At 38.9% G+C, this 19,148-nt stretch overlaps 1 protein-coding gene across 4 annotated transcripts in view; it reads right to left on the bottom strand.

Moving 5' to 3' along the window:
• Positions 1–687: 687 nt before the first annotated feature.
• LOC149231085 (large ribosomal subunit protein eL20z-like) overlaps positions 688–19,148 on the bottom strand; it is a 177,542-nt gene continuing 159,081 nt past the window's right edge. For all 4 annotated transcript variants that reach the window (XM_089379118.1, XM_089379120.1, XM_089379116.1 and 1 more), the window contains exon 4: positions 688–1,126. In XM_089379118.1, coding sequence (XP_089235244.1) covers positions 1,067–1,126 — 60 coding nt within the window. In that variant the 3' untranslated portion in view covers positions 688–1,066. The remainder of the gene's footprint in view (positions 1,127–19,148) is intronic.

Consider the following 19,148-nt stretch of genomic DNA (forward strand, 5'->3'; position numbering starts at 1 on the left):
AATATATCCCGACAAAATATGGAATTATTTGTCGCTCTCTTATATATACATAAATCCAAGATCCATTTTCCTTAGTATGCATATCAGGTTATTTGATGAAAATACTTTTAAAAGCGCTCTGAAATTATTAAATTGCAAACAAAAAGGCAATCACCATTGAGTACAGCCACACATCATCTCACAAAAAGAATCAATTAATTGAATGCAAAAATACACCATAGCCATAAATATGTTTAAAGTTTTCACTGTCAGAAAAGCATCCCAAAGGGCACATGACACGTGAAGTAAAACTGTAAAACCATCAATGAGGAACTTCTATAGAAATATTGAATATATGAGAATATATGAGAATTCAGTATCACCCCATTAATTTATAAATGGAAAGATTGTGAAAGCCGCAACCCAATTATTTTTTATGCAATCGTAATTAACTACACAAATTACATGTTGAGAATGCATAGAAGACAAATGCAGCATAAACCAGAAAGCTCCAATCCCCTTCGTACGTTCAAATTTCTGTAAAATGCAAGTACAAGTTGTATTACAATCGTGCAGGATTAAGCCTTTAGATTCCCATCTACTATGCAATGGGCACGCGAATTGAATGCAAAAATACACCATAGCCATAAATATGTTTAAAGTTTTCACTGTCAGAAAAGTATCCCAAAGGGAACATGACACGTGAAGTAAAACTGTAAAACCATCAATGAGGAACTTCTATAGAAAAACTGAATATATGAGAATTCAATATCACCCGATTAATTTACAAATGGAAAGATTGTAAAAGCCGCAACCCAATTATTTTTTATGCAATCGTAATTAACTACACAAATTACATGTTGAGAATGCATAGAATGCAGCATAAACCCTAGAGCTCCAATCCCTTTCGTACGTTCAAATTTCTGTAAAATGCACGTACAAGTCGTAATACAATCGTGCAGGATTAAGCCTTTAGATTCCCATCTACTATGCAATGGGCACACGACATACGGGTGATAACATGGTTAATAAATAATATTGGTTTGCAATTACTATGTAACCAAACGATCTTCCCTGGATCAGGTTTTTACCACACATCTGCACCTTTAGTTGCACCAATAACCACTGCAACTGCTGAAAGAATAGCCTACAAGATATAAATCCAATATCAGATTATTTGCTGTAACCAAAACATCAACCTAGAAAAATCAAGATCTGAAGCTGTCATGTAACACTGCAAACTTAGAAAGAACTAAAATTATTAAATAGTAAAGTACTGAAATGTTGGGCTGAATAGAAATTCCTTTATTTCAAAAAACTGTGGTTAAAGAATGGCTTTTCCATCAAGATGTGACAAAGACAATCAAGACCTGAAGCTGTCATGTAACACTGCAAACTTCGAAAGAAGTAAAATTACTAAATAGTAAAGTACTGAAATGTTGGGCTGAATAGAAATTCCTTTATTTCAAAAAACTGTGGTTAAAGAATGGCTTTTCCATCAAGATGTGATAAAGACAATCAAGACCTGAAGCTGTCATGTAACACTGCAAACTTAGAAAGAACTAAAATTATTGAATAGTAAAGTACTGAAATGTTGGGCTCAATAGAAATTCCTTTATTTCAAAAAACTGTGGTTAAAGAATGGGTTTTCCATCAAGATGTGACAAAAAGAGGGAGACTGAGGAGAAACAGTCAAGATATAAATTTTCCTTTCAGAGGATTCATGAAACATCAAATTGCCCACATCCAACATTGACACTTCAATCAAGAGTCCTTTAATGAGCTACAAAATTCAAGTGCACGACCTGATTTTGCATGCTTTTCTAGAAAATTAGGGATATTTGTTAGAAATAACATTGAGAGGGGGGGTGAATCAGTGTTATCAAATCAATAACTTTTTCATTTCATACTCTGATTTATATATGCTATTTCAATGAAGGTAATTCGCGTGTACAAGCAACTGTATTTAAGACAACCAGCGTATATCCAGCAAACTTATGATTCAGTTAATTTAACATATGTTGATATTTAATCAGTGCATCATTACTTCATTAACCATATAAACAGTAACAATGTGCAGTGATAACAAAACAAACCATCACACATAAGAAATACACATGAACACCAAGATTTAAGGTGGAAACTCAATGCAGGACAAAAACCACATGCTGCTATCTTCTTTTAATATAAGAAAAACTTGTTTACAATCTTGTACTGGTGCAGACTCATACCAGTACGCAAGAACCCACCTGCAGAAGGCTACAACCTTCTCTCGTTCTCTAGCTTCTACTAAAAGGCAGCTACAACCCCCTAGATCTTGTACCAGCCGATCCGTTTACTAATACGTAAGCACCGACCTACATAAGGCTCCAACCTTCACTCATTTTCCAGCTACTACTGGAAGGAAGCTCTAACCCCCTGGCTCTTGTACTAGCCGATATGTTTACTAGTACGTAGGCGCCGACCTACAAAAGGATACAACCTTCTCTCTTCCTCCAGGGACCACGTTTCATAAATTTTCAGACTGGATACTCGTAGAATACTACACAATCTAAAGGCACGTTTCATCAAATTTTCATACTAGATCCATCAGTAACATAGAAGCTCAAAATCAATCACCACTGCAATACAACCAGTCACTGAAAACCCATCATCACTGAAGCAAATCACAATCAATCAATCTGAAGATTCAGAACACTGTCATTGAAACACAGTGACCAGAACACAAAGTAGAACCCAAAAATCTGCATTAATAACCAGAACAAATTGCAACTTCAAACATCATATTTCATAATGTATACGCTCTTTCAATGTGTCGAACCAGCGTGTATACGAACTTTTATCAAAGTGAACCAACGTACAGATCTGCAAATAATAACTTAAAAACTTCACAGCTATTCCCGACTTCAGTCATACCCAAATCATAAAATTTGCAGAATAAAACATGCGTCAATATTCAGATCTAGACTATCCATGATCAAACCACATAATGATAATATATTTCAGGTCTTATGATCCTGATCCATCATCCATTATCAACCACTTAGGTGCTTCCTTAGTTCAGATCAAGCAAAGCATCAAAAACCCATAACCTGCATATTTGCTCTAACTCTTCATAAGATTTTTAATACTTGCAAGCCTTGGCCTAATGATATTCTCCTCTTTACATAGGTTTAGGTCTTTCTCAATACCTCAGACCAAAACCACTTAAGACCAATACCTCGGACCAAATACCTTGGACCAAAACCTTGATTTTCCATCCCATACGCTCTTTTCCTTCTGTGAAAGTGCATGTATACGTATACGCTCCTTTTGTTCTATTAACCCGCGTGTATACGCTGCTTGGACAAAGTGAACCAGCATATACTTCTTAAGCCACTCTCTTTCTTCAATCTCTGGAGTTTGATCTGTAATCCTTTGTTGTTAACCTGTTGCACTGTGAACTATCATCTGCGTGAGTTGCTATCAAGAACAACACCTGTAGAATAATGCCAACAATCTCCTCCTTTGGACTTGATGGCAACAACAAGACCAAGACACTCTCCCCCTTTGACATCAAGGGTAAAGGGCGGACCAAAATATTCTCCCCCTTTGATATACATTATGTTGTCCATGCTCCCCCTGAGTACATGATGAATTCTCTGATTAAGCTCCTCTTTTGTACATGCTGAGATGCACTAAACCGTCCATGCTCTCCCTGAGCACATGCAGAGTCTGAAAAAATATTTTCCAAAAGAAAATCATGATTCTATTACTCAACTATGTAATCATACATACATCAATCACCCAACCAAGTGGGGATACACCAAATTTGGCTCATCCACCCAACCAAGTGGGGATATACCAAATGTCTATACATGATTGAAATAACAATTATTAAATCATCCTTCCCATGCATAGTGGGGTTACAAATTAGGTCTTTTCATGACCTTTACATCAAATGATATACATGACATTTATAACAAGGACCAACAATCTAAACAAGAACATGATAGTCATCAACAACTATCACACCATATATGATTTGCACCATCTGCATCTGCCAGCGGCATCAAGATCAACATCATCAAAAGAGTCACCTAAATCAAAACAACTTTGTGGATAAACCAATATAAGTATCTTCATGTATCAAGATCTTCTAACTTAATGCCAACAATGCATTATTAGAAACATATGCTCCCCTTGAACCTGCGCCCACTGTTCACTATCATATATGATCATTGCATTTGTTAGTAAGAATCATCAAGGCATCATCATCAACCAGTTATTCATCAACTTATTAACAACTTATGAGGGCCAAGAGCACTTCTACATATTATCAGCAGAATGTAATCATCATCAATGAGAACAGAACAGATATTTGATAATTGACTGAACCATATCAGACCCCCTCTTCTGAGTCTATCCCATTATTTTTTCCTCAAACCAACATATACGCGATTGTGCAGCTTTGAACTCGCGTATATACGTGACTTGTCTTCATGATAACTGCGTATGAGATTTAGAACACTGAAGTTTCATACTTTGAGCTCCCCTTGAGTCTGTTATGTCTGTATATTGTGCTATGCCACATCTTTCTGGCTGTACTTCCTTCTTCTTCCATACCTTGGAGTGTGATGATGATTTCTCCTTTTGGTATGTTGGCCGAAATTTGCTCCTGCATTCTTTTGATATGTGCCCAAACTTGTTACATGCATAACACCTTACATATTTCATATTCTTTCTATAGTAGTCAATGGCTTTGTGACCAAACATATTGCAAGAAAAACAATATCCCTCAAAGTACCTAGAAGCTGATGATCTTTCTGTGGGATGGTCTTGAACCATTCTACTTTTGCATCTCACTGCAACATGTCCAAAATTATGACATATAAAACATTCAACATTATTCATCAGAGAAAATAACAGACTATCACTTTCATAGTTAGGAGTAAAAGATTTTATTTGAAGACTTTCTTTTCTTGGTTGTTGATGGGGTTGACCTCTCATCTCCTTATTGAGCATTTCAAATTTTTCATTGGAGTTCCTTGCCTCATCTTGTGAGCTAGATTCACCTTCAATAGATTCATGAAAACCAAGATCAATTTTCATGCTAGGAGACCTTTGACTACTAAGAATATTATCCAAAATCTTAGTACTATCTTGAAATCGTAACAGTGTATCATTTTCTTCTAATTTACCTTTTAAGATATTTACCTCAACCTGATATTATTCTTCCTTTTCAAGATATTTCTTCTTCGTGATTTCTTCAACGTTTCTTCCTTCTTCCACTTGTTGCCTTAATTTGAGAATCTCATTTTCTTGTTCTTCATCTGCTTGAGGTAGTTCTTCATTCTGCTTATTTGATTTTTCAAGATCTTCTTTTAGGGAGAGGATCTTAGCTTCAAGACTTTCATAGTCACTAGATCTATCTTTAAGTCTCTTGACTATTGTACTCTCTTCATTTACTTCATTTCTTAATGAAGTCACTTCATCCTGCAGCTTTTGACATTGATCTTCCTTTTCCTTCTACTGCTTCCTTACTTTGTTTCCTTCATCCAACGAAGCTTTTAATCTGGTAACTTTTTCTTTGAAGGCACACTCTCTTTTGTTAAATAGATCTTGTTGATCTCTGATTTTATCTGCAAGTCTTTTAACTTCTGCCTTTATGTTTCTTTCACGATCACTTCCAATATCTTCAATATTGCATGAACAAATAAAAGTATCACTAGAAGACCAAAAATTTGTACCTGATACTTCATTTGCTTGTTCATATTCAATCTGAGGTGATTCTGAATCTGAATACTTGCTTCCACCTAACGGCCAATTGTCTCTCCTGTTGTCACTGTTCCTTTGAGATGTCTTCTTTTTCTAAGGTGCTTTTTTCTTTAGCTTCTTTCCCATTGTTTCTACGGATCTCCTTCAAGCGATCAAACTTCTTCCAAAGGCTCTGCTCAGATACCAATTGTTGGAAATAATACTAAGAGGGGGGGTGAATCAGTATTATCAAATCAATAACTTTTTCATTTCATACTCTAATTTATATACGTTAATTCAATGAAGGTAACTCGCGTGTACACGCAACTGTATTTAAGGCAACCAGCGTATATCCAGTAAACTTATGATTCAGTTAATTCATCATATGTTGATCTTTATTCAGTGTATCAATACTTCATTAACCATATAAACAATAACCATCTGCAGTAATAACAAAACAAACCATCACACATAAGAAACACACATGAACACCAAGATTTAAGGTGGAATCCCAAAGAAGGACAAAAACCACCTGATGTTGTCTTCTTTTAATATAAGAAAAACTTGTTTACAATCTTGTACTGGTGCAGACTCATACTAGTACGCAAGAACCCACCTGCAAAAGGCTACAACCTCCTCTCGTTCTCTAGCTTCTACAAAAAGAGAGCTACAACCCCCTACATCTTGTACTAGCCGATCCGTTTACTAGTACGTAGGCACTGACCTACAAAGGGCTCCAACCTTCACTCATTTTCTAGCTGCTACTGGAAGGGAGCTCCAACCCCCTGGCTCTTGTACTGGTTGATATGTTTACCAATACATAGGCACCAGCCTACAAAAGGATATGACCTTCTCTCTTCCTCCAAGGACCACGTTTCATAAATTTTCAGACTGGATACTCGTAGAATACAACACTACAATCTGAAGGCCACGTTTCATCAAATTTTCATACTAGACACATCAGTAACATAGAAGCTCAAAATCAATCACCACTGCAATACAACCAGTCACTGAAAACCCATCATCACTGAAGCAAATCACAATCAATCAATCTGAAGATTCAGAACATTGTCACTAGAACACAGCCACCAGAACACAAAGTAGAACCCAAAACTCTGCATTAACAACCAGAACAAACTGCAACTTCAAACATCATATTTCATAATGTATACGCTACTTCGATGTGTCGAACCAACGTGTATACACACTTTTATCAAAGTGAACCAGCGTACAGATCTACAAATACTAACTTAAAAACTTCACAGCTATTCCAGACTTCAGTCATACCCAAATCATAAAATTTGCAGAATAAAACATGTGTCAGTATTCAGATCTAGACTATCCATGATCAAACCACATAATGATAATATATTTCAGGTCTTATGATCCTGATCCATCATCCATCATCAACCACTTAGGCGCTTCCTTAGTTCAGATCAAGCAAAGCATCAGAAACCCATAACCTGCATATTTGGTCTAACTCTTCATAAGATATTTAATACTTGCACACCTTGGCCTAATGATATTCTCCTCCTTATATAGTTTTAGGCCTTTCTCAATATCTCAGACCAAAACCACCGAGGACCAATACCTTGGACCAAAACCTTGATTTTTCATCCCATACGCTCTTTTCCTTCTGTGAAAGTGCGTGTATATGTATACTCTCCTTTTGTTCTGTTAACCCGCATGTATACGCTGCTTGAACAAAGTGAACCAGCGTATACTTCTTAAAGCACTCTCTTTCTTCAATCTCTGGAGTTTGATCTGTAATCCTTTGTTGTTAACCTGTTGCACTGTGAACTGTCATCTGTGTGAGTTGCCATAATAATGCCAACATTCAAGTGCAAGAGTTGATTTTGCATGCTTTTCTAGAAAATTAGAGATATTTTCCAATGTTGCGAACATTGCGATCAGGATTAAATTGGTGCGGGTCCGAAATTGGTTAAAATCGTAAAAATCGGCAAAAATTAAGCAAATACAAAAATATTCATTTTTTTCAATTTTTTTAATATCTAAAATATCCGCAACATAAAATAAATGCATTGACACATAAATATGAAAAGAGAACTAATATATAAGATGTGTAATATCATGTTTAGTGCTACATCACGCATAACAGTGAATCATGTCAATACTAAATCCCGAGTCCTAACTCAACCTCGAAATATCAACAAAAAATATAATAATGTATCTCATATCATGAGTCATAATGTCATATACAATGAAATGAACCAAATAACTAATACTATTGATTTCCTCTGCCCCTCTTGCAAGAAACTTAGCCCCTTGGCCAAAGAACTCAGCCTCTCTGCTAATCTTGCTTTTCCCTGATCTTGATCTAGCCTTATCTCACTCTTGCTGCCAAATATTTGCCTCGACTGAATCCCAACTTGTGCCAAATCAAATGTTCATCACCTTTGACTCGAACCTCCTATTAAAAAGATCAAACCCTAATCTCAAGCGAAATCCCTAATCTCAACGGTTGAGATTAGATCTCGACTTACTGAGATCTACGACTACGAATTAATATGTCGTTGACTTATTTTCCCTTTCATGAATAGGTAACCAACAATTAAATCAAATTGTCATCTAAAGTTCTGAATTAGGAAATTAATTAATTAATTGTCGTAGGAGATAATTAAGGTGACTCGCATGCATAGTTTTAAAATTCGGCCGAATCGAATCCGAAACGGCCGAGTTGATCCGAGTCATTGAAGAATTTTATGACCCGGCAGAAAAACCAATTCGGGAGGCCGAGTCATGACTGACTCGACCGAGTTATTGCATGACTCGACCGAGTCAATCATGACTCGGTCAACCTGGCCGTTTCTACATCTACTCGGCCGAGTCATTAAATCCAGCCAGTCCCCCCAAAAAACAACGATTTTTCTAATTTTTTTTGAACTTTTTAACATTTAGCTGATTGTTGGGGACTCCAAAGTGTTTTCTAAATTGGTTAAGTGCTATTTGGGGTCCATTCACCTCTCCTAGTATTGATATGCTACTCAAATATCATGGTAATGTTAAATTCTTAAAGTAAAAGTGACATTCTCCTTAATCTTAATTTTCATCCTTTTACTTAAATTTTTAACATTACCATGAAATGAATCAGGATGTTTGAGAGTGGTTCCAGCCTCATTTTATTTCATATGGAGAAAGTAGAATTTTAGATTTCATTCAAAATTCAGCAGACTTATCAGTTTTTCAGGATTTCAGGATTGGAGGATTGCAATGTTTCCATTGAATTTTGTCCTGTATTAGGGTATGGAACTCGTATTTAACCAAGAGCACCAATCCCTCTTTGTACCTTGATGTTAGTGACATTGGTTGTCGAACTTCTCCAGGATTCGCTCCCAAACCCAAAGCTTCTGAAAATGTCGCTCCCGCTCCCGCTCCCGCTCCCGTTTTCGCTCTTGCTCCCCACTTTCGCTCCCGCTCCCAAGTAACACTGAGCCAGATGATGTTGGCAACTCTAGCAGTAGCCAGTAGTACTGGTCACAGACTTTTGTTGTAGAGGCCATTTATAGCCTCCTTGGTTATTTGTTTTTGTTTTGATCTCTATATCATCATCGTGTATGTATTGGACAATGCACTGGGTGCCATTTTGATATAATGGATATATTCATGAGCCTACTTTGATAATATGTTGTTTTCTATCTATATTTAATGCTGTGTGTTTGAAAACATGAATGAAAATCTTTAAAATTATGTGTTTTTATAAAAAAATAAATATTTAATGTATTTTTTACAACGACCGAGTCATTGAAATCGAGTCGGCCGAGTCGATACCGAGTCGGAGTCGGAGTTGGAGTTGACCCTCGGCCGAGTCGGAGTCGGAGTCGGAGTTTTAAAACATTGCTCGCATGTCATGTCCCCTGATCCATGCAAAATCACCTTCCAAGCAACAATCTCAACAATTTGTACATTAACGAAGATAGAAATGGCATCCATAGTACATTAAGGATTAATCATTCGAGCATCAACCATATATAATGTAGATTTTATCAATTACAAACAAGCATACAAATTTCTAAGCCATATAATAGAAAGTAAGCCATTAACTTATGGAATGAAATACGTTATTTGGCAACTATCAACAATAACATGACCAAATAGTTATGTTACAAAGTAGTTCATCTACACACCAAAATATGACAACCCAAAGATCCAAAACATTAAATTGAGCTAGTTGCTAAAAAAGCTCTCTATAGAAGTGTTCACAAATTGTGAAGACACCCATGTTGCCAAATGTTGTAGCTATGGACTAGCACCACCATGCGTGTTCCACAGATCCTTGACAAGCAATGTTCCACCATCGCTTATATTGGAATCCTCATCATTAGTATCATCCTTCATTCTTTTCCTCGTGTCTAACCTTTGCCTCTACCTTGATCTTCTAAGGACATCAGTCAACACCACCCAATTTTCATGAAATTGCCTAATCCAAATCTTAAAATATGGTAGGAAAAGCTTAACATGTTTGCTCAATGAATTTGGTTTGAGTGAAGGGTACATTTTCGCTAAGTTCATAACAAAGGAGTTCAACAATCAACACCAACAACATCAAGATACATATAGGGCTTGGTGCTCTTGATTAAATGTCAATCACATACCCTCACACATGATAGAATCCAATAAAATGTCACAATCCCATTAATCCTTAAATCTTGAAAATTGTTAAGTCTTTTGAATTTTGAATGGGATATGTAATTCTATTTTCTCCATATGAAGTCCAATGAGGTTAGACCACTCTCAATCATCTTGAAACAATTAATGGTAATGTTAAAGGTTGAAGTCAAAAGAATGCATTACCATTTAGTAAATTTAAGAATTTAACATTACCATTAAGAAGTGTCAAGAAAGTGCTTAAAAACGTTAAGGGACAATCCAGGGAGCATCCAAGGAGCACCTCGGGGGCATGCTCCTTAGCTCTAGGAGCATCATGCTACCAAATTGGGAGGAAGCATGCCCAAAAGGTCTGAAGCGCACCCCCAAGGGTGTTCCTGCTCAGAGCAGGTTTTCAGGGGTGGGAGTGAGGAGGAGGTACGGTTACTACAACACTAGTCAACTCTACTATCAACTTGTGAAGCCAACTAACCTCAAAACAATTTGTTGAAGCTGCCATCTACTTTGTCTCTGCGAAAGTGAGCGCAACTGCACCATGTGCCCTGTTGAACCAAGAAATCGTACTTGTGGCCAAACTAAAAAGAAACCCAAAAGTGATAATACTAGCACTTGCATCACCTACCTAATCAGAATTAATAGAACCATGCAACAACAACTCACCATCTCCCACGTATCACCTCTAGCCATAATTATATGTGACTATCAGTGTTATCAGAACTAAATGGAACTGGTTAGAGTCACTGGTCTGACTATTTGGAGGCAAAAACCGAACTGGACCAGTGAACCAGACCAAAAATGGTACAAAACCGACCATTTCCCCAAATTGTTCGGTTCCATACAGCCGCAGGCCTAAACTTTTTTTTTATTTTTTGTCTCTCTTAGCTGGCCCACAAATAAAGAAACGTAGGCCCCTCTCAAAGTTATTTAAAAACCCTCACCTCGATTTCACTCACACTATTCATTCAAACTTCTTGTATTTCTTGAGCTGAGGTTTCTAAGTGGGTTTTGGAGAGATCTTTTCTAATTTTGCAGGGTTGTTTTCAGGAGGTTCTTGTGCATATTTGGAGAACTGGTTGAAGGGCTAAGCTAGAGAGAGTTTGTTGGAGAGATTCAGAGCTGCTTCAAGAGATTTTTTGTCAAAGATTGTGGGCTGGATTTTCGTTGTTTTTGGAGGTGACTAAAGAGGGTTTTGGGTTATTTTTGGAGCTACCTTTTACTGCTCTTTGGATCTACTATTGTTGTCAACTTTTGGAAGGCTTCTCCAAGTATGTCAAGGCACCTAATCTTCTATTTTTCTGCTAAAAATTGTTGTTTGTTCCCCTAGAAATTAAGAAAAACTAGCACTTTCTATGCAGATTTCTATTTTAATTTTTCTTATATTTCTCTCTTAAAAAAAAAAAATTCCTAGAAAGTAATAATTGCTAGGGCTTTCTATGCAGATTTCTATTTTAATTTTTCTTGTATTTATGTCTTAGAATTATTGTTCTTTCCTAAAAAGTAAGAATTGCTAGGGCTTTGTATGCAGATTTTTATTTGTTGTTGTAGAGGTTGCCATGGCCCCTAAAAGCAAGAATGATCCAGCATGGTTACATTGCCATTTGAATGATGATGGGAAAAAAATTTGCAACTATTGTGGGAAGGTAGTTAAACGCAAGCGGAATCCATAGGATTAAACAATACTTATCTCATTTGAGAGGCCAAGTAGAACCTTGTGAGAAAGTCTCTGATAACCTAAACATATGGTGGGTTTGACTGAAGCCTTCCTAGCAAAAAAAAGCAAGAACAAAAATGTTAAAAATGACATAGGCAAAAGTAAAAAAGATGACGCTTCTTTCATGGACCTTGATCTTGAAGCACATATCCCTAGTTTTGAAGAATCCTCTAGTTTCCCTGTTAGACTTGGAGATGAGCATGCGTTTGTTTCTAGCCCTCGTTCATCAAGTTTAAAAAGGGCACGTGCAGGGAATCTTGACTCTTTTTTTGTACCTTGCACCACACCTGGTGCTCAACCCACTATTGATGCCAAATGGAGGAAGATAAAGGGGAAGGTGTTGAATTTTGTAATTATGGTCGGTCTTCATAATGTATATTTTCATCATTACGTATTTATTGTAAGCATGTTCTTCGTGCTCAAAAGATAATTTTATTATTATATTTGTCAAAAGAAAATTTAGTAAGGCATGTTCTTCATGACCTTCTCAAAAAGGAAAATTTGAATTTTGAAATTTCGGTTTGTAACTCCACAAGAAGACGAAGTCGGCTCAGCCCCAAAGAGAAACCTATTCGGCCTCCAAAAGGACTATATATATGTGCATTCGTTCTCCCTCCAAAAAGGGCAAATTCAGTGTGAAAATTTGGAAGCCCCAATGTTAAAATTGGCAACTAGGGCCAAACTCCATGTGGGTCATCTTATTTATGGCCGCTGATATTTTTCTTGGATCCCTCTCATCGAGAGGTGTAGGATTGATCTAAAGATCATCTGATTCCGATAAGTATTCATGGAGTTATGAATTTATTTCCATTACAAGACAATTTGTCAAGGTTGGCCAACAACCAAATAAACCCCACATGTGCTTAACGTTTTAGCATAAATAGAGGTGGCCTTCAAGTCATTTCAACACACTTGGGATCTCTTCCTCTCTCTACTTGTCTTTGGGTTTTAGTAGGAAGAGAGATCCTAAGAAATAACGTTCCCCTGATCCAGAGGGCAGAAAGAGAGATCCTAAGAAATAATGTTGCCCTGATCCAGAGGGCAGAAAGCCGAAAAAGCCAGAACTGCCGAAAAAGCCAGAACTGCCAGAAAAGCAAGAAATGCTAGAACTCCAAGAAATGCCAAAACTTCCAGAAATGCCGAAAAATCCAGAACTGCCACAAAAGCTGGAAAAGTCGGAATTGCCAGAAAAGTCGAAACTGTCGAAAAAGCCAGAACTGCGGAAAAGACGGAATTGCTTGAAAAGCCGAAAAAGCCGGAACTGCCGGAAAAGCCAGAAAAGCCGGAAATGTAGGAAAATCAGGAACTGCCGAAAAAGCCGGAAATGCAGAAACTGCCAGAAAAGTTGGAACTGCCGGAAAATTCGGAACTGCCAGCTAACTAACATTGGGAGAGTTGTATGGTACTTAGCAGCAAATACACCAAGCATGCAATGTTACAGCTAGCATGCAAGGGACAACTAGCATGTAACAACAAGCATGCTAAGGACAACAAGCATGCTAGGGACAACAAGCAAGCAAGGGACAACACATAGGTCAAGATGGCAACATGGTGTAGCATGGCACATAATGCAGTATAGTGATGGGTACAGTCATGATTAATTTAGCATGATGAGATGCAGCATAGTGATGATGGGTGCAGCATGGTGCAGCGCGGTGAGGTGCAGCATGATGACGAAATGCAGCACAACAATAGGTGAAGGAGTCACCTTGGAGAATTAGTTGAAGCAGCATGTCTTCAACTGACCTCATGTAACATCTTCTTAGAGATGATCTATGCTCTTATCTAGATAAGTCAAAGTGTTGACTTCTGTTGTAAACGTACTATCTCTCTCTCTCTCTCTCTCTGTTGAACTATTGAAGAACATATAAGAAGAATTGATCAAGGGTTTCCCCACATTGGGGTTTGTCCCTGGCTAGCGCCACATCTTGTGTCCTCTTGTCTTGGCTTGTCTTCTGCGATTTATGTTTATGTTCTATCTGCAGTTAACTTTAATGTTGATGTGATTATTAATATGGAAAAGGTTTGGAGCTAACTGTGAAAATTGAAATAAATTGCTCTAAGCATAGAACATACCTAAAATTAACATGGTATCAGAGCTGCGGTGAAGACAATGCCCAAGCAAGAGTGAAAGAGCAATCACCGAAGACAGTTGGGAAAAGACAAAAGGATCAATGGATTCCTCATCCCTCTTCAAATTCACCAAGGGTGAAGTCGAAGCAAAGAATATTATCAAAATGGCGCAGCGGAATATGGCCTACCTAAAGATCACTTCATTGGAAGACCGGATCTCAGGGTGGAAGGAAAGGCAGATAACTAGTTCGGCCATTATGCGAAGGAGTGTCCGAATGGCAGGGACACATCACTTGATGATGATAACAATCATTCCAGGGACATCTTCAATGATCAAAGGAATGACAGGTAATGCAGGTCATCAAGGAAATGGCTGACTCTTCATAGAAAGCAAGGAACCCCAAGTATGAAGAATCAAATGTTGTTTCTCGTAAGATAAATAAGCGTTATCTTGTCTTGGCCCTCTCCTTCAGATTCTTTGGGAATCTGGCTTATAGATTGTAGTGCTTCAAGGCACTTCATCGGATAGATGGGTGCACTCTCTAATTTGGTAGAGATGGAAACAATCGTGGGATTATACTTGGAGCCGATGCCACCTATCCCGAAAAGGGTGTAGGGAATGTTAACTCTCAATTGAATAAGGGTAACTCGATTCATTTACAAAATCTCTTTTATGTACCTGATCGCAAGAAGAACCTGGTGTCCATCTCGGAAATGGAAGTCAAAGGTTTCAGGGTGGCATTCATCGATGGAAAGGTACGTGTTAAAAAATATAATTTTCAAAGATGCTTTTTCTCATGGGTTCAGGGTTGGCAATTTGTATCAAGTTGCAGGATGGTCCATTGGGGATCATGTCAATTGACATATCGCATCTATAACACCAGAGGTCTACCTATGGGGCCCTACCTGATGTGAGTCAAATGGTGATAGGGATGTCTGAATTCAAGTAGAGCATGAAGGTACATGTCTGAGATGTACCGAAGGAAAATCTTATAAGGGAACCATTCCCCTCATGCAGCAGGTCCATAGGTTTGGAACAACCCGAGGAATTTGAGATTCTGATCAGGAATCTCATGTATACAGGTGGAAGAAAGCCTCTATGGCTTGAAGCAAAACACCCCTGGCGTAGTATGAGAGGATTGATAGCTGTCTAATGAAGCTGAGATTCACTAGGAGTGAAACCGATCCAAACCATTACTCGAAGGTTGTGGATGATAGACCTCTCATACCAGCACCTTATGAGGACGACCTATCGCTGACAGGTGCTGACCCTCTCATTTGCAAAAGTAAGAGGGAGTTGGATTCCGAATGTGGAATGATAAACTGCAAGCCTATGACTACCTCAAGGATCTTAACTTTCAGAAGTTATATGGTAGTGATGTCGGACCAGATTTGGGAAATGCCTCTGAGTTTCATAAACTCATTCGCGTTGATGTTCTTGGTGAAATTTCATCCGGATATATGTTTTGCAGTTAGCATGGTGAGTTCATATTTGGTTGAGCCTCATTGGATTGGTGCCAAGAATCTTATGAGATATCTTCGGGGCACAATCTCTCATGGATTGAGATACACTGTCGAAAATATGAAACTGCATGATTATTCAAATTCTAACTAGGCAGGCAGTGTGGAGGATCACTATAGCACTTCTCAGTGCTAGTTCTATTTGGATTCTGCTTCGATATCATGGATGAGCAGGAAGCAGAAGTCGATTGCTATAAGCACCGCCGAGACCGAATACATAGCTACGAGTATGATCTTGTGTGAAGCTACATGGTTGCAGAAGCTCTTAAGTGAGCTGTTTGTACACATGATGAATACCACTGTGATTCTCTGTGACAACCAGAGGGGGCATTCGATTATTGAGGAATCCCGTATTCGATGATTGCTCCAGTGGATAGACATCAGATACTGCCTTATCTGCGATATGGTAAGTCGATGAGCGAGTAGGCTCCATCGCATTGACACTGATGTACAGGTCGTAGACATTTTGTCAAAGCCCCAGGGAAAGGTCAAATCTGTGACTTTCCCGAATGACTTGGAGTCATTGAGAGACCTTCTTATAAGGACCCTGCATGTTGCATGCATTGAACTCTGGAAGCTCTGGGGGGGCTTGGGGTACTTACTGGAGCAACATACGACCACAGGGCGACTCACCCTCCCCTGGTGGTGCGCTATGAATAGGATGATTAGTTCTTCTATGGGCTGGGATGATTAGTTCTCCCGTGGCAACTGTGGAACAGGATGATTAGTTCTTCTGTGGGCCAAGATGATTTGTTCTCCGTGGCGGCTATGGAACATGATGATTAGTTCTCCTGTGGGCCAGGATGATTTGTTCTCCATGGCGACTGTGGAACAGGATGATTAGTTCTCCTGTGGGCCAGGATGATTAGTTCTCTGTGGCATCCACTGACAGGATGATTCGTTCTCCTGTGGACAGGATGATTAGTTCTCCTGTAGAGGCATCCTACCCATGCAGTCTGGGACTCATGGGAAGTATAGTTCTCCTATAGAGGCATCCTACCCATGTAGTCTGGGACTCATGGGAAGTACCTCTCATCTAATCAATGAGCAGAGAAATGAGGATAGGGACCATAGTAGTACTATCGATGGACGCATCGTTGTATCTACCATACTCCCTATGCTAGGATGACCTCCATTGATCTGGGATCAATGAAACTGATCTGGGATCAATATGAGTGGTTTGAGACACTCTCTTGTGACATTGATCTGGGATCAATGAAACTGATCTGGAATCAGTATGAGTGGTTTGAGACACTCTCTTGTGATATTGATCTAGGATCAATAAAACTGACTTCGGGTCAGTAAGAGTGATGTGACACACTCTCTTCAGATGAAACTGACTTCGGGTCAGTAGAGAATGGTATGAGACATTCTCGATCAATTCTTCTTCTTCATGGTTCAACAAAGCAGAGCTCAGTAGATCAGAGCAGAGCAGTGCAGGGCACTGATGGCAGAGATAGTACAGTCGGACATATGGATCAACGAATGGAGTTCTCCCTAGTTGAGAGGGAGTGTTAAAATTGGCAACTAGGGCCAAACTCCATGTGGGTCATCTTATTTATGGCAGCTGATATTTTTCTTGGATCCCTCTCATCAAGAGGTGTAGGATTGATCTAAAAATCATCCGATTCCGATAAGTATTCATGGAGTTATGAATTTATATGCGTTATAAGACAATTTGTCAAAGGTCGGCCAGCAACCAAATAAACCCCACATGTGCTTAACCTTTTAGTATAAATAGAGGTGGCCTTCAAGTCATTTCAACACACTTGGGATCTCTTCCTCTCTCTACTTTTCTTTGGGTTTTAGTAGGAGGAGAGATCCTAAGGAATAATGTTGCCCTGATCCAGAGGACAGAAAGCCGAAAAAGCCAGAACTGCCTGAAAAGCCGTAACTGTCGGAAAAGCTGGAAATGCCGGCACTGCCGAAAATGCCGGAACTGCCAGAAATGCCGAAAAAGTCGAAACTGCCAGAAAAGCCGAAAAAGCCGGAACTGCTAGAAAAGTCGGAACTGCCGGAAAAGACGGAACTTCTGGAAAAGCCGGAAAAGTCAGAATTGTCGGAAAAGTCGGAAAAGCCAGAAATGCCGAAAAAGCCAAACATGCCAGAACTGCCGGAAAATCCAGAACTGCCAGAACTGTCGGGAACTGCCGAAACAGCCAGAGCATCTGTCTCCGAAGGAGAGCAACATGCAAGGGACAGCTAACTAACATTGGGACAGTTGTACGATACTTAGCAACAAATACACCAAGCATGTAATGTTACCGCTAGCATGCAAGGGACAACTAGCATGTAACAACAAGCATGCTAAGGACAACAAGCATGTTAGGGACAACAAGCAAGCAAGGTGCAGCCAACGCATAGGTCAAGATGGCAACATGGTGTAGCAATGGCACATAATGCAGTACAATGATGGGTACAGTCATGATTAATGAAGCGTGATGAGTTGCAGCATAGTGATGATGGGTGCAGCATGGTGCAGCGCGGTGAAGTGCAGCGTGATGACAAAATGCAGCACAACGATAGGTGAAGGAGTCACCTTGGAGAATTAGTTGAAGCAGCAATTATGTGCCATTGCTACACCATGTTGCCATCCTGACCTATGTGTTGACTGGCTCATGTATCATCTTCTTAGAGATGATCTATGCTCTTATCTAGATAAGTCAAAGTGTTGACTTCTGTTGTAAACGTACTATCTCTCTCTCTCTCTGCTGAACTATTGAAAGAAGAATTGATCAAGGGTTCCCCACATTGGGGTTTGTCCCTGGCTAGCGCCACATCTTGTGTCCTCTTGTCTTGGCTTGTCTTCTGCGATTATGTTTATGTTCTATCTGCAGTTTACTTTAATGCTGATGTGATTGCTAATCTGGAAAAGATATGGAGCTAACTGTGAAAATTGAAATAAATTGCTCTAAGCATAGAACATACCTAAAATTAATACCCAAATTTCTACTGCAGAAACTGATTATGTTTCTTCTATTTGTTAATTATTGAACAAAATTATTTATTGTTTCCTACAGTAAACACCGAAACTAATACATTGCAACCTTCACCAAAATAAAATATGAAAACAAGAAACTTAACAAGAAAGAGATACACAACACATCTACACAGTTATTTTTGGACAAATGTCCCCGGAAAAAAACCCGTGCCGCAATTGAGAGTTTTATTATTATGCAGTAATTTTTCTAAATACAATCTTTAGATGCCCTGTTGGCTATCCAGTACAGAGAATATCACTAACAGAGAGATAAGTGAGATTACCTCACACTATCACTGGAAATCCTGGCTGATCCAACCACTGAATGGCCAGCCCCTGACTGCCTCTGCGCAGTCTCTACGTAATCACTGCGTAGGCCCTGCGTCACAGCTACTGGGGTCTGCGTCACTCCTCCCGATTGATCGATTTGCCTCTGAGACTTCGATTTTTGCCCTCGCGGTCTCACACCCCAGCTTCTAGCTTTGGAAATTGATTCTCCAGCAAATTTACGGATTCCCTCTA

The sequence above is a fragment of the Pinus tabuliformis genome, chromosome J (genome assembly GCF_031772625.1).
Source record: "Pinus tabuliformis cultivar Carrire ecotype Pingquan chromosome J, CPIR1, whole genome shotgun sequence".
NCBI lineage: Eukaryota > Viridiplantae > Streptophyta > Pinopsida > Pinales > Pinaceae > Pinus > Pinus tabuliformis.